The sequence below is a fragment of the Hypanus sabinus genome, chromosome 18 (assembly GCF_030144855.1).
Source record: "Hypanus sabinus isolate sHypSab1 chromosome 18, sHypSab1.hap1, whole genome shotgun sequence".
In the NCBI taxonomy this organism is placed as follows: domain Eukaryota; kingdom Metazoa; phylum Chordata; class Chondrichthyes; order Myliobatiformes; family Dasyatidae; genus Hypanus; species Hypanus sabinus.
Genome location: NC_082723.1, coordinates 23339214 through 23356064, shown reverse-complemented (window position 1 = coordinate 23356064; position 16851 = coordinate 23339214). Strand labels below are relative to the sequence as shown.

At 41.2% G+C, this 16851-nt stretch overlaps 1 protein-coding gene across 2 annotated transcripts in view; it reads left to right on the top strand.

Moving 5' to 3' along the window:
* The first annotated feature begins 253 nt into the window (after window positions 1-253).
* Window positions 254-16851, top strand: part of zbtb34 (zinc finger and BTB domain containing 34) — a 36147-nt gene continuing 19549 nt past the window's right edge. Inside the window, exons 1-2 of one of the 2 annotated variants that reach the window (XM_059993865.1) lie at window positions 293-403; window positions 12401-12446. In XM_059993865.1, coding sequence (XP_059849848.1) covers window positions 12427-12446 — 20 coding nt within the window. In that variant the 5' untranslated portion in view covers window positions 293-403; window positions 12401-12426. Of the gene's footprint in view, window positions 404-12400; window positions 12447-16851 lie in introns of both variants that reach the window. The other variant, XM_059993866.1, reaches the window with a different exon arrangement.

Here is a 16851-nt window from a genome sequence, read left to right as displayed (position 1 = left end):
CGTCTCCCGAAGTTCCTCTCTTTCCGAACCGAGCTCCCAGTCTTCGACTCTTTCCGGAAGCGAGCCCTGAATTTCGGCTCCTTCCGAACTCGGCTTCCGTTCGGCTCGGGCTGCGACCTGACTCGGGCACCTTCGGCGGGCCGTGCGCCGCCGGAAGCGGAGGGGGGAGGGCGGGGGGGGACAGGGGGAGGGGGAATGAGGGGCTCGGCCAGCTCCAGTTCCAGTTCCGGGTTGGCGCGGTCGGTCGGTGGGAGAGGCGGTCTCCGAGGCCCCGGGGGCAGCGACAGGGGGGGTGGGGGGGAAGGAAACGGAAAAAACACCGGAGAGAGCGAGCGGGAGAGGGAGAGAAGTCGAGGGGAGAGCACCATGTGAGAGGCAGCCCCACGGAGCACTGCGAGGCGGCGTAAGTACGAGGTGGAGGGGGTGTGTATGTGTGAGGGGTCCAGGCCGGGCCTGGGACAAGGGGGCGGGGGAGGCCTCGGCCCACCACGTCGTGGGAGGCGGAGAGTGTGGCTGCTGGCTGCCCGCTCCTCCGGGGAGCCTCCTCCTCTTCCCCGTGGGGAGGGAGGGGTAAGAGATCAGCCCCAGGTCCCAGAGGCAGCCAAATATATTTAATTTAACTTTATTTTTTTAATTCTCCTTCTTTCTCCCCCCCCCCCCCCATTCCCAGTTGCCAAGTCACTTAAATCAAATCAAACGTGACAGTGTTACCGCGCCAAATGCAACTTGGAGCCACTTTGTGTGATTGTATATGTGTGAGGAATACTGTAGTTATAACTTGCAGATTGCATAGTTTTTATGTTATATAGCAAAACAAGATGTATCCACTTTCTTCCACGCGGAGTTTTTATTGTAGAACGACGTTTATCTACTTTCTTCAATGCTTAGTTTTTGTTACACAGCTGTTTATCGACTTTCTTCCACTTCCATGCATAGTGTTTATGTTATAAGCAAGACATTTATCTAATTTCTAGCCCGCGTAGTTTTCTAATACAGCAAAACAGCTTTTTTATCTACTTTTTTCCACGTGTCCCATAAAATTATTAAAAGCGTTGTATATGCACAGGCAATTTGTGTATTCATAGATGCGCACGCAGAAGTTCATTTTAAAATTTCTGCCTGCACTGTATTTTCTCCTTTTTAATTTACCATGAGAATTATTTGAACGTAACAATTGACGAGAGTCAAGTAACAAAACAGATTGTCCGTGACGCGCTCTTGTCTTTTATGAGGAAGCGTTGATGGTTGGACTTTTAGGTAAAAATGCAAGGAGTCGCGTGATTCATAAGAAATATTAACTGCATGAATTATTTTTTTCCGGGGCCGGGGGATATGTTGTTCCGAAAATTCTAAATCTACATGGTAAAAAAAAATAGTAAAATGTGCTCGGTTAATAGCGCACTTGGTTGTAAACTGTCAAAGAACTGTAAGTTACAAAAGCTTTCTGTACAGAATGAATTGGGACATTTTGATTGTGTGTAGAGTAATGTGTGTTATATATAAAGTGTCGTAATGGCCTGCGGTGAAAGCCGGGTTTTATAGTCTTTTAAAGATTTTTCCTGGACTCCAGTTACTCGAGACATAACCAGTTAAATAAAGCTTCTCCACTCTAGGCGGAATAATTCATTTTCTCCATTATTTCGTGGTGGAAAAAATATTCACGTTTTTGTACGTGCGAGGATATGCCTGCACTTTTTTGTTGGGTGTATGCCCGCCTATTCTCCTCCCCCCCCCCATGAAAAGTACGAGTCAAATTCCAACGCAAGGTGCAATTTGCGAGATGAAACTGTGTTACAATATTTGAATCGACACCCTTCCCACACTGCTTTTTTGCGGCTTGAGCAATTTAATGTGGAGATTACATTGTTCAATTGTGGAAGCTCAGATATGCAAATACTAAAATTGTCTCTGCAAAGCAAAATGGAGCTTTTATTGTTTGTATCTGAAGATCCTTTAAGTTGAAGATAACTTACTATATCCGCAGATTTGGTTGTTTATTTGGGCTGATGCCAACTTCAAAAAGATGCTTGTGATTTGTGACCTCATTGACATGTTCTTGTACGCTGCAGGTTTTTAGTATTCCGATTCAATTTAAACAATAACAAGCAATTAGTCATTGGAATACAGAAACAGACCTTACTGAGTTGTCTGCCTCTTCAGAGTTAATGTGAATGTCTCTGCCTCCATTAGCCCCTCAGGCAATGTGTTCCAGATTCCAGTCACCTCAGCAGATACCCTCTAATTCCCTCCTGTCTTAACTTTAAACCTTTAGTTTTAGGCACCTTTGCTCTGAGGAAAAGTACTTCTATTCTGTGCCTCTTGTAGTTCTGCATTGCCGTCAGTTCTTCTCCTACTTCTGACTTCTCCAATGCAAGGAAAACAAGCCTAGCCTGTCCAATCTCTCCAATCCAATCTATTTTGGTGAATTTCCTTTTTAATTATTGAGGAACAGGCCTTTCCAGCCCTTCGAGCCTCACTGTTGCCTGATTTAACCCTAGCCTAATCACTGGACAATTTACAGTGGCTGGTTAACTGTACGTCTTTGGACTGTGGGAGGAAACCCATGCAGTCACAGGAAGAGCATACCCCTTACAGAGTTGAACCTGTGTCACTGGTACTGTGAAGTTTTGTGCTAACCACTATGTTACAGTGCTGCCCTGCTCTCTCCACTCTCTTTATAATATGGTGACAAGAACTACATTCGGTACTCCAACTGTGAACGTTTGATATAGTGGTATGGTAACCTCTTTCAGGTTCTGTGCCCCGTATACCTTTAACCACACTACAGCACCGTACTGGCTCTTTGGCCCACGATGTTGTGCCGACATTTTAACTTAACATCAATCTAACCCTTCCATTTCATCATGGCTGATCCAGGATCCCTCTCAACCCCATACCACCTGCCTTCTCTCCATAATCCTTTGATGCCCTGACCGATCAGGAAACAATCAACGTCTGCCTTAAATATACTCATGGAGTTGGCCTTCACCGCAGTTTGTGGCAGAGTATTCCATGGATTCAGTACTCTGGCTAAAAAAAAATTCTTCCTTGCATCTGTTCTAAAAGGCCGCCCCTCAATTTTTAAGGCTGTGGGCTGTGCCCTCCAGCTCTGGATACCCCCATTATAGGAAACACCTTATCTAGTCCTTTCAACATTCAGTTGGTTGCAATGAGATACCCACACATTCTTGTAAATGCCAGTGAGTACAGGCCCAAAGCTGCCAAGCACTTCTTATATCTTAAACACAAAGTACACTGTAGATGCTGTGGTCAAATCAACAGGTACAACAAGCTGGATGAACTCAGCAGGTCAGGCAGCATCCGTTGAAATGAGCAGTTAACGGATGCTGCCCAGCCTGCTGAGTTCATCCAGCTTGTTTGTACTTCTCATATCTTAACCCCTTCATTCCTGGAATCATCTTTGTGAACCTCCTCTGGACTCTCTCCAATGACAGCGCATTCTTTCTGAGATAGGGAGCCCAAAACTGTTGACAGTACTTAGAGTGGCTTGACTAGCATCTTATAAAAGCTCAGCATAATCTCCTTGCTTTTGTATTCTATTCCCCTTGAAATAAATGCCAATATTGCATTTGCCTCCTTTACCACAGACTCAACCTGTAAGCTAACTTCTGGGAGTCTTGCCCGAGGACTCCCAAGTCCTTCTGCACTTATCTAAGAGTTTCTTAAATGCCCCTAAAGTACCTGCCTTTACTGCCACACCAGGAAGAGCATTTCATGTACCCACCACCCTCTGTATAAGAAAACTTACCTCTGTCATCCTCCCCATACTTTCCTCCGATAATCACATTATTATTTATTTAGTGATCCTGGGATGTGTACCTGAAACATCTTCTGTTCCTTTGTGCTTCCTGTATCCTCACCATCTGTGAATGTAGTAATCATACTGTCTGCATCCAGATCGTTACCACAAATGATAAGTCCCAGCACTGACCTGTGCAATACCCCCCACCTCCGTCAGCACTCTGCTTATTACTGATACTACATAAGCCAACTTGCTGTGGAGTGCATTGCTCTAAATTTCTTTTTAAAAAAAACAAAGTAGCAGATGCTGAAAATCTGAACTAAAAACAGTAAATCAATAAACTGGTGGTAGTAGAGGCAGCTACATTTGGGGCTTTTAAGAGATGTTTAGATAGGCACTATGGAGAGCATTCTAACTGGCTGCATCACCATCTGGTATAGGGGTGGGCTAAACGGGGAGAGGCACTGAACAAAGTCGAAATAAGCTGCAGAAAGTGTAAACTCACTCAGCTCCTTCATGGGTACTAGCCTCCCCAGCTTCCTGGACATCTTCAAAGATCAATACCTCAGAAAGGTGGCATCCATCATTAAGGACTCCCATCACCCAAGACATGCCCTCTTCTCATTGCTATCATTAGGAAAGAGGTACAGAAGCCTGAAGGCACACACTCATCGATGCAGAAACAGCTTCCTCCCCTCTGCCATCAGATTTTGAATGGATATTGATCCCATGAACACTACCACACTACTTCTATAAATCTCTTTTTGCACTACTTAATTTAACTTTTTAAATATATATACTTTAATTTGCAGTTTTATTATGTATTGCAATGTACTGCTACAGCACAACAACAAATTTTACAACGTATACCAGTGATATTAGACCTGATTCTGAATTTGAGGAAAATGGAATGATACAGACATTGTGTAGGCATAAGGGATTAGCTTAGTTTACCATTTGATATTAATTTATTTGGTCTAGCATAATATTGTGGGCTGAAGGGCCTGTTCCTGTGCTGTGCTTTTCCATGTTTTAAATCCTGAGAACTCTCAGATCTGTGGAAAGAGAGCTAGGTTGGACGAAATGTCTTTAACATGTAAGGTTATCCCTGTTTCTCTTTCCACAGTTGCTAACAGTGATAACAGCATGTTTTGTTTTTACCTTTTAAACATTTGGATCAGCTCGCTGAAGGCCTTATCGGAAACCACGTCGACTACATAAACCGCTAAAATTCAGACAGGCTATCCCACGATTATTTTTGCTTGTGCTTTCTTCTGCTTTGTGATAGCTACTTTAAAACACTTTCTACTTGCTCTCCTATTTCAGAATGTTGCATCTTAGATGTACTTCATTTTCCCCCTTAGTCAGGAGTTTAGATCTGTCATGTTGGTTTGATCCCGTTCAATACCAGTTAGGAAGTGAGAGGAAAAGTTCAAGTGGTCTGTCAAGTGTTTTTGAAGTCAAACTCAGCAACAGTAGCTTGCATCTTTCCATCTTACCTGACAAAAGGTTGTGCCTTTTATATTTGCAAACATGATCTTTTAGATATGTCCATGATCACACATAATAAATATAGGTAGCTGATGTTAGTTCAAGCCACAACTGTAACTAACTTTAGATGTATAAAAGCTATTTAAGCCCTGGGATAATTTTATTGCAAAAGATTTAAAGTAGGAATTACAGTCCACCAGAACTTATTACCTTTATTTTAAAAACAGTTGCCTTTTGCATGTCTGTTTAATTCCATCTTTCAATCTTATGCTTTTGAAAGTTCCAATATGTTGTTGTTGAGTTATATTTCAAAATTTCAATTGCTTTAAATCTGAAGGAAACAAAATTATTTAGCATTATTGGAGTGTTTTTGTTCTGTTGCATTGTCCTTCATTCTTGATTTCCCCACTTGAGTTTCTTTCGTAATTGCATGTGATGAGTTGCTGTGTTGACATCAGTGCTTCTCCATAGTGGGAATAAGCTTTAGTCCTTAGATGCTCACAATTTTATTGGTATCTGTCTCTTCTTCAGCCTACCTGTTGCCAAGTTCATTGTCCCAAATTCCAGACTTTACTATCCTAATGCTTTGCTGGCCACCCCCAACTTGAGCTTGTCAAAAGCTTAACTGCCCTGTCTTAACTCTTAGCAAGTACTATTTCTTTCAACTTGCCAGTGGCAGAATTTCAGATGGTAATGAGGAGGCATACAGGAGCAAAATAGATCAGCTGGTTGAGTGGTGTCACAGCAACAGCCTTGCACTTAGTAAGAGCTGGGAATTGATTGTGGATTTCAGGAAGGGGAAGTAGAGGAACACAACAGTCCTTATTGAGGGATCAGAAGGAGAAAGGGTGAGCAGTTTTAAGTTTCTGGGTGTCAGCATACCAGAGGATCTAATTTGGGCCCAACATATTGTTGCAATTACAAAGAAGGCATGATATTGGCTGTATTTCATTAGGAGTTTGAGAAGAATTGGTATGTCACCCAAGACACACTCAAATTTCACTAGCTGTGCAATGGAGAACATTCATCACTGTCTGGTATGGACAGGCCACTGCACAGGATTTTAAAAAAAAGCTGCAGAAAGTTATAAACTCAGTCAGCTCCACATTGGGCACGAGCCCCTCCAGCATTAAGGACACCTTCAAAAGGCAATGCCTCAAAAATGTGGCATTCTTCATTAAGAAACCTCCCACCCATCACTCAGAACGTGGCCTCTCATTGCTACCATCAAGGAGAAGGTACAGGAGCCTAAAGACACACTCAACCTTTCAAGAAGAGCTTCTTCCCCCCCGCCCTCTGTATTCTGAATAGTCAATGAACCCATCAGCACTTCCTCAGTATTTTTTCCTCTCCTTTTGCACTTCTTACTCTAATTCTTTTTTATATATGCTACTTATTGTAATTTATAGTCTTTATTATGTATTGCAATGTACTGCTGCCGCAAAACAACAATTTTTGTGACGTTTGCCTGTGATACTAAACCTGTTCCTGATTCAGTTACACTTGTTAACTTGTATTGTCGAGTCTCCACTAGCATTTTAATTTTAATCACAACCTTCCTTTAACCTCTTGTGAACTATTTTAAAGATTAGCTTTATTTGATGCGTAGATAGAAACCTAGTGAAATGCATCATTTTGAGTCATCAACCAACACTGGACCGTGCTGGATCAGCCCACAAGTGTCGCCACTGTTCATCGGCAACATAGCATGTCCACAACTCACTCACCCTATAACCGTACATCTTTGGAATGTGGGAGGAAATTGGAGAACCCAGAGTACACCCATGCGGTCACAGGGAGAATGTACAAGCTTTTTACAGACATCAGTGGGAATTAAACTCTGATCAAAGATCGCTGGTAAAGCAATTGCGTTACCATGTCACCTTCCTTCTAATGCAGGCTCTTGCATGGCTTATCTCTTAATAGCTTTCAATGAACTTTCTGAAACCTCTCAATTTCTCTTGTTAATATTTATGTTTGAATAAATATGCCCCTGTGAAGCTAGAATATTTTCCCACCTTTAAAGCACCATATAAATGGAAGCTGTTCTGTGATAAACTGTATTAGCTTCATTTTTATGTTTTCCATTACTGACATAATTTTGATACTGTGACCTACATAATCTGCTTGCTTTGGCAAATTAGAAGTTCCAACTTGTCTAATTCCCATGACAAGTATAGTTCAACTAGTTTGTTTTTGTCTAAATACTGATGGTGCATTAATACATAAACATACAATGTATGCTTTGGTTATTTTTCATGTTTTGGTAACTTATTATTCATTTAATTTTAAAATACTTCTCATTACTACCATTAGGAAGCATGTACAGAACCCTGAAGAGACATATCCAATGGTTTAGAAGTAGCTTCTTCCCCTCTGCCATCAGATTTCTGAATGGTCCATGAACACTATTTTGCTCTTTTAACACTTTTTTATAGTTTTTCTTTACTCCCTCACCCCTACAGCAGCTCTGCAGAATCCTCTGTCTTGGACCAATAGAAAGTTGATCGATCCTTCGGCTTCCACTTTCACCACAAGACTTCATACATCTTGCAGGCAAAGACCCTCCCTCTCTCAGGGATGAGGCATTTGGAGCTTCTGTTGATGTTTCTGTAGTGCTGGGTTTTACGGGGTCTGATTGCTAGCCCCATGCCAACCCTCCTCTTCTTGCAGCTGGTCTTGGGACAGACCATGGCAGAGTTTTTATATTTGTTATTGCAAATTAATATTTTATGTATTGCTGCCGCAAGACAACAAATTTCATGATGTATGTCGGTGATAAGGGTGGCATGGTAGTGTAGTGGTTAGTACAGCGCTTTATCTTACCAGCGATCTGGGTTCAATTCCTGTCATTGTCTATAAGGAGTTTGTATGTTCTCTTCATAGCCCACACACCAAAGACATACCGGTTGGTAGGTTAATTGGTCACTGCAAATAGGGTTAAATCAGGGCTTGCTGGCTGGGATGGCCTACTCCATGCTGTATTTCAATAAATAACAATAAAGCTGAAAAAATTGCAATTAGCTTGAAAGAACATTGGCATTAATATAAAATCTCATGAAATAACTTGATATAGCACCTCAACTTGTGGTTCCTTATGTGGTAAATTGGCATTCTTGCATCTCAAGATAAAAATATCACACGGATTCCTTCGGAATTATCCTAATTTTTTGTACTTTTGGAAGTGAGCTTGAATTGTTGCAAATTAAGTTGTGTCAGGCAGCAATGTGATAAGGTTAATTATAACAGTGATGAAGTCAACTTCTCTGTCAGCCGTGTGATGTAGTGTTGTGAAAATTAGGTTTAGTGGCAATTCTTATTTTGCAGTTGTAGTTAAAGCAGCCATCCCGATAAAGAACCTTTCATATTTCACATCTTTGGATTGTTCCAAAGCAATTTACTGCTAGTGAAGCATTTTTGCAATGCATCACTGGCACCAGCCTACCTGCCATCAAGGACACATACCGTATGCAGCAAGGTGCTGATAACATCATGAAGGATCCCACCCACCCTGCTCATGGGCAGTTTGTCCCACTCCCATCAGGGAAGAGGCTACATAGCATCCACACCAGGACCACCAGACTCAAAGTGCAGTGGTTAGCACAACGCTTTACAGTACCAGTGACGTGGTTTCAATTCCCGCCTGTAAGGAATTTCTACGTTCTCCCTGTGGCTGAGTGGGGTTCCTCTGAGTGCGCCGGTTTCCTCCCACTTTCCAAAAACATATCAGTTGGTAGGTCAGTTGGTCATTATAAATTGTCCCGTGATTAAGCTAGGGTTAAATTGGGGGAATTGCTGGGCTGGAAGGGCCTGTTCTGTGTTGTACTGTACCTCAAAAACAGTGAACTTCCCCTCACTGCCCCCAAACAGTAAGGCTGATCAATGACTCCACCTCTGCTTTACTATTTCCTGTCAATACATTTTAGTGTCATTTTATAGACATAATCTATGTATATAAGCTTATGTATTTATATTTGTTCTTTATTATTGTGTTCTTTATCTTTTGTATGTTTTTTTTTTGTGCTGTATCAGATCAGGAGTAAAAATTACTTCATTCTCCTGTACACTTGTGTATAGGAAATGACAGTAAACAATCTTGAAGCAGGTTTTATAACGTGGGAGTGCAAAGCAGCCAGTTTGTGTACTCTTATACTCTCAAAAATAAGAATAAGTTAGCATACAAGAGCACGGACAGCTGATCTCACTGCGGAAGCTGGGGAATTTAAATTTATTTAAATGAATTTAGAATGAAAAGAGCAGTGCAGTTATGAAACTATCAAGTTACTGTAACAAAGTCTGGGGAAGGAAATCGATCCTTGTCTGGCCAATGTGATTCCAGACCCGCAGCAATGTGGCTGACTCTCAACAGACCTCAAATATGCTAACAGGCCACTTAGAACAGTTGGGATAGACATAAATAATAGGCTTGGCTGTGACGCCGACATTGTATTGATTTTCACCTTTCACCCAATATTCGCTATGTACACTCAGTGGCCAGTTTATTAGGTACACCTGTATACCCGATTGGTAATGCAATATCCAATTAGCCAATGTATGAAAGTATGCAGACATGGTCAAGAGGGTTCAGCTGTTGTTGAGACCAAACAAAAAAAATGGGGAAGAAATTTGACCTAAGTGACTTTGACTATGGAAAGGTTTGAGTAATCAGAAACTGCTGATCTCCTGGGATTTTCCAACACAACAATTTCTAGAGTTTACAGAGAATGGTGTGAGAAACAAAAAACATCCAGTGAGTGGCAGTTCTTTGTGTGAAAACACCTTGTTAATAAGAATAGTCAGACTGGTTCAAACTGACGGTTAAGCAACAGTAGCTCAGGCAACTGCGCATTATCGCAGTGGCGTGCAGAAGAGCATCTCTGAATGCACATTTTGAACCGTGATGTGGATGGGCTACCATGGCAGAAGACCACTGGTTTCCATTTCTGTACTTAATAAAGTGGCCATGAGTGTACAGTGGATCCTAGTTAACTGGGACACTTCGAGACCAGTACATTTTGGCCCAATTAAGCAGCTGCCCCAATTACCCAGAGTTTCGTGGAAATAGTGAAAAACATGTAAAAGTCAAAGCTGTTTTTTAACTGGATAACAATTTGTGTTTAAATGAAAGACAGAAGAAATTAAAATACTTTATCAATACCTCTGCAGTACTATGAAATTGTGTATTAGTTCCTAATAATTATTGACAGAGGAAATGATCCAGTGTACACTGCATCTTCTTTTGAGTGACGAAATGAACGAAATCAGCACAGACACCTACTGCAGATGGACTGCCTTCATACAAAGCTTTTGACAATTGCATCCTCCAGATCTTCGTCTTTTATTGTAACATTCAAGGTGATTATCGATACCTTCAAAATCTTCATTATTCCTAATTTGTTGAAGTAGTGAAATTGTTTCATTTTCATTCGTACCTGTTTCTGACATCTCCAAGTGAGCAAAGCAGCTCTGAATTATCTTGCTGTTTATTTATTGCTAACAGTGACAAAAATTACTGCTTTTTAAACGCAAACACACACAACTGACGCTTTTAAAACTGTTCACTCTTAAGTTGAATGTAGTGTTTTAACGGTCATACAAGTGCACATGACTGACGCTAGTTAGAAATTGTTCGGCAAAAGTCTTCTGCTCCATTTAAGTGCACAATGCCCAAATAAATGAAGGGAATCCTGGCTATTTTCTCAATTGGTTTTTGTTCTTTAAGATCTGTCCCAAATAAGCAACTGCTCCAATCAACTGATGGCCCTATTAACTGGAATCCAATTTTACTAGAAATTTCAAAGTTCAAGATTGTCATTTCTTGTACACAAGTGTGAAGAAGAATGAAATATTTGTTACTCTGGATCTGGTACAGCACAAAAAAAACAGTATAAGGAACACAATAAATTTAAGTACTTATGCTTAAATTTTTAAATTGTACATCAAAGTGATGCTGGGCAGAGTGCCTGACCGGTACTGATAAAGTGGTGGTGGTTGGGGTGGGGTGGGTTGGTGGAACAAACAGTAAGGCAGTGAATTGACTGGCTTTCAAGGACTCTGTGCCTCATGCTCTCTATTGCTTATTTATTATTTTTTCTTTTTGGATCTACACAATTTGTTGTCTTCTATACTTTGAATCCCCAAGTTCAGCGGTCTTTCATTGAGTTTGTTATGGTTATCACTTTGTAACGTTCTTTGAGTATGTCTACATTAAAAAGAATCTCACGGTTCTAGATGGTGATATATATGTACTTTGATAATTTACTTTGAAATAACTGTTTCTGAGGTTAGTGATACTGGCGTGGATGCTACAGTCTCCTCTCTGATGGGAGTGGGACAATTAGTCCATGACCAGGGTGGGTGGGATTGTTCATGATGTTGCTGGTGCCGGTGATTCTTGGGCAGTTTTGACTACCTGTTACAGAGCCTTCCTGCCTGCTGCAGTGTGGTTTCTGTACCATGTGGTGATGCAGCTTGTTGGGATGCTCTTTACTGTGCATCTGTAGAATGAGGTGAATATAGATGTGTATAGTCCAGTCCTGTTTAACCTCCTTAGAGAGTAGAAGCATTGGTGAGCTTTCCTGATTGGAGAATGTGTTCTGAGACCTTGAGAGGTTGTGTAAGATGTGCACTCCCAGGAGTTTGAAACTGCTCACAGTTTTTACTACTGTGCTGTTGATGTACAGAAGGGATGTAAGTGGTACGAGTTTTCTTGAAATCAATAATCATATTTGTCTTGTTGACATTGAGGAAGAGGTTACTTGCCTGGCACAAGGCCTCAACTCTTCCAACTGCACTCTATAGGCTATCTCATCATTGTTGGTGATGAGCCCCGTCTCTGTCAGCGGTGAACTTGACATTGTAACTACTTGCATGTTTGGCCGTGCATTCATGTGTGAGCAGAGTGCACAGCAGTGGGCTCAGCACACAGCTCTGAGGGACTTCTGTGTTGAGGATGATGGGGAGGGAGTAGTGGTTGTGCATCCTGACTACCTGAGGTCTATTGGCTAGGGAGTCCGACACCCAGTGGCACATTGTATCTAGACCAAGGAGTAGGAATTTGTTCACCAGGGTCTATGGGACAAAAGTGTTGAATGCCGAACTGAAATCCAGAAACCGCACTCTGACATAAGTGACCTTGTTTTCTAGGTGTGTCAAGGCCAGGTGCGTGACAGATGGTCGAGTGGTTCTGTTGGTAAGCATATTGGCGAGTGTCCAATGTGGCAGCAATGGAGCTTTTGATAAGTGCCATTACCAACTGTTTGGGGTACTTCATGATTGACATCAGTGGCACTGTGTGTGTTGGTCAGGGCATGACATGCAACATAAAACAGCATTAAACAATTAAAAAGAATTATATAAAAATAAACTTCAAGGTTAAAGTATGGCTGGGGAGTAAAACGTGCATAAATGCATAAATACCAGCAGGTATTTACAACTTAAACAGCATTATAAAAAGTGGTTTAAAGTGTTTGTAGTGCAGTGATGGGGTTAATAGCAAGGGGGTGGAGGGGCTAACTAGGATGGTTGATTAGATTAACTGCCGGGGGGGGGGGGGAGAAACTTTAAAATGGCATGAAGATTTAGTTTTAATGGTGCTCTAGTGCTTTTCATAAGAGGGCTTTTGAAAAAGGTAGCTTGCAGGTTGGGTAGTATCTGCACTTGCATTTTGTCAATGGAAGTAAAAGTTTTTGTCGTGGGATATTGGAGAGGGTTCAAAGGAGGTTCACAAAAATGATTCTGGGATTGAAAGGATGGAACAGAAGAATGGGGGGCAGCCTCTTTGAAGCCTATCAAACATTGAAAGGCCTTGATGGAGAGGATGTTTCCTCTGGTGGGGGAGTCTGAGACCAGAGGGAACAGCCTTAGAATAGAGGGGCATCCTTTTAGAACAGAGATGATGAATTTCTTTAGCCAGAGAGTGGTGAATCTGTGGATTTTGTTGCCACAGGAGGCTGTGGAGGGTAAGTGGGTGTTTTTAAGGCAGATTAAGACTACTAGATTCTTGAGCAGTCAGGGCATAAAGGGATACGGGGAGAAGGCAGGAGACTGGGGCTGACAGGGTAACGGATCAGCCACGATGAAACGAGGGAGCATACCAGATAAGCCAAATAGACTAGCTCTGCCCCTACATCTTATGATCTTGTAAAGGGGTCTGAAATGATCCGATTTGAATAGTACCTTGATTTATTTCTACCTGAATTGGCTACTGAAAGTAATTGATAACTTCGAAATGTCAGTGCATCATTTTCTCAACGTTGATTATGTCTAGAGTGGAATTTGAACACAGACTTTTTAACATTGGTTGACAGTACAACAGCAAGTTAAGACAGTTGATAGCAAAAGATTTACTTATTCTTTAATTACCAATGACATCTATTGGTAATCACTCAATTTTATTGCAATAAAGCCCGGAGGAACATTGTTTTATTTAGCTGGATACATGTGTACGATTGAATGATAATAAACTTGAGCTTGTATTTTTGCATTACCGCTGCAGTCTATTTGCAGTACCTAGGTTTCAGAATCTGTTTTAGTTGATATGGGAGGTGTCTGGAAAATAAACTTAACATTCAAGTTAAGAATAGAATTTGGGCAGATTTTCTTCCGTTGTGTGTGGTTATTTCAAATAAAAGAATAGATGAAAATGCTTACATTAAGGCCAAGGTCAAAATATCTGGTATGTGTGACCTTGTTGAAGGTTTCTTGCATTCATAGCAAGAGTTATTTTTACACTTGCTCTTGCATTAAGGAATACATTCTTCCTAAAGTTGAGTGGAGAGCATTTTCTGCCTCTGTTCTGTGCCAGTGCCTTTGTGATATTTCGAGTATGTCCGATATATTGGTAAGAAGCAGTTAAGCCTTTAACTGTAAAATTGAAGCCTTGTCACTTTGGACTAATTTGGACTGTTTGCATCTTTGAAGGGGCAAAAGGAAATTATAGCCTGGGTCTTCACTGAGTGAGGAGCTGTGCAAACCCACCTGTCACCAGGCTTCAGCCTGCTCCTGCAGTTAAGTCTTAAGCAGCATCTTCCAATTGGGATACACAGAAAGCTGGGGGAACTCAGCAGGTCAGGCAGCATCTATGGACGAGAATAAAAAGTCAACGTTTTGTCATGAGCCCTTGATGATGGTCTTGGCCTAAAATGTAGGATATTTTTTTCTCTCCACAGATGTTATAGGACCTGCTGAACTCCTCCAGCATTGTGTGTGTTGCTTTGGATTTCCAGCATCTGCAGAATCTCTTGTTTTCCAATAAGATTGAGTCTTTATAATCAAAAATAATACACTTTTGGCTTTGGTCTTTGCCTTGCTCTTTGAGCTTACCTGGCTAGGAGAGGTCCTAACATTTAAAAACATTCAATGCTCAAACTTTTTAAAAAAATGTCTTATCTTGCAACTTTTAAAAAAAATTCTGAGTACAGCTCAGGGCATCAGAGTTTGGAGTTCGATTCCAGTGTCCTTTGTAAGCAAGTTTTTTTTTGTGTTCCTTCCCATGTGCATGTGTGTTTCCTCTGGATTCTCCAGTTTCCTCCCACATTCCAAAGATGTGTCAGTTGGTAGGTTAATTGATCATTGTAAATTGTCCTGTCATTAGGCTAGTTTAATTGCTGGGTTACTGGGTAGCGCAGTTCAAAGGGCCGGAAGGGACTGTTCTGCACTATATCTCTAAATAAAACTAAAATAAATAAGACAAAGGTTTGTACTTCGTTGAAGCTAGTGGACCCACTGGATTTGTGTAAGAATAAAGCATTGGTTTTGCTGACAGTTTCCCCAGATTAAGTGTTAGAAATCTGGAGAGGTTTGTGGTTGTATTGTGCTTTATTATTAACTATATGTGCTGTATCATAACTATATGCTGCTGTGTGTGTGAGACAATGTGTGCACCTTGGCCCAAGAGGAGCAATGTTTTCTTTAGCTGTAAATGTGTGTACGGTTGAATGAAAGTACACTTGAACTTACTGTACTGCTGGACTCCACAGAGATCTTTGGAGTACAGTTATCCTCTAATTCAGACCCAAACATCAAAGTTGTATAAATAGAAGCTCACAGCTTCAAGCGGAACTGTTGACTTTTAATCAGAAAATGTGGGCCAGTGATAAGAGTGCCGTTTCCGGGTTGACTGACAGAAAAATGTTTTCAAAGATTTTTTTATGGGAAGGTGTGGTGGTTTTGTGCTTTCAGTGTGGCAGATTTTTGTAAAAAGGCAGCATTTTAGTTTGTTCGTGTGTCCAAAGCAATAAAATACTTTCCATTGTAGTTTGATCTACAGGGAGTAGAGACATTTCCCTGTTGAACTTTCACTAGACCTCCAGGGTAGCATTGTTCACAGGGGAGATTAAAAAAAACTTCTGCACTTTATTTTAACGTACAAAATTCCTTAGTGCTCATCATCTGTATGATTGTTCACAGAAATTTTGTGAAAATTAAATCGAAAAATATGTTCAGAATTAGAATCAAGTTTATTATCACTGTATGTAATAATATCTGCTGTTTTGTGGCAGCAGTACAGTGCAAAACATAAAATACAAGTATAAATTACAATAAGAAATTTCATTTGTTATCTACTGTATCATATGACTGGGTGATCATGGTCTTTCCATGACTATGATTGTTCTTGGCAAATTTTTCTGCAGAAGTGATTTGTCATTGCCTCCTTCTGGGCAGTGTACAGCCATTATCAATACTCTTCAGAGATTGCCTGGTGTCAATGGTCACATAACCAGGACTTGTGATATGCACAGCTTCTCATATGACCATGAGGGGGTGGGGTGGGGGGGTCCAAACAGGTGCTACACCTTGCCCAAGAGTGACCTACAGGCTACACCTCCTTGGATTAGAGACACATCTTCCCTCCACCACCCAATAGGAAATATGTACATCAGAAAGTAATGCAAAAAGTGAGGTTGAGTTCATGGTCAGTTAAAAAATCTGATGGTGGAGGAGAGTAGAACCTGTTCCTAAGACCCTGTACCACCTCCAGTGATGGTAGCAATGAGAAGAGGGCATGTTTCCTCATTGCATGAGGGTCCTTAATGACAGATGCTTATTCTATTCCTGACACATTGGCCATTTAGGTAGTGTCGACATCTGATGAATTTTAGTAGGAAATTCATATTGTACAAAATAACTGACAGCAGTACAGCATGCGAAATTCTTGCGTAAATTTTCTGTCATTGGAGAATGAGTAAGTGGTGTCCAAATGGTCTAAAACATTAGGAGAAAGGAAACTAGAGAGAGACAATCCTGCTGATTACCCACCAGTAACTGTTCCAGGGTTGTGGTAAGGTTAGTTTGAAAGCCATGTATTCTGTAAATGCTTTATTTTGGCGATGGGCCAGTGAACCTTGCATTCCAAAGAATCTTAGGTGGCAGTGACTTGGAGCTGAGCTGATTCATCCAGGCCAGAAGCTGCAGCAGTGGAAAGGATATGCTGTGCTATCACTGCATAACTGAGCTATGGCAAATTCTGATCGTAACAGATTCCGATGTGCCAGCGCACATGATTTGAGGGACTACAGCAGAGTTTGGTGGTCCGGCGTCAGGAAGGATTTAAAAATGGAGTCTTTGGTGCTGTTCAGCTTTTAAACCTTTCTACA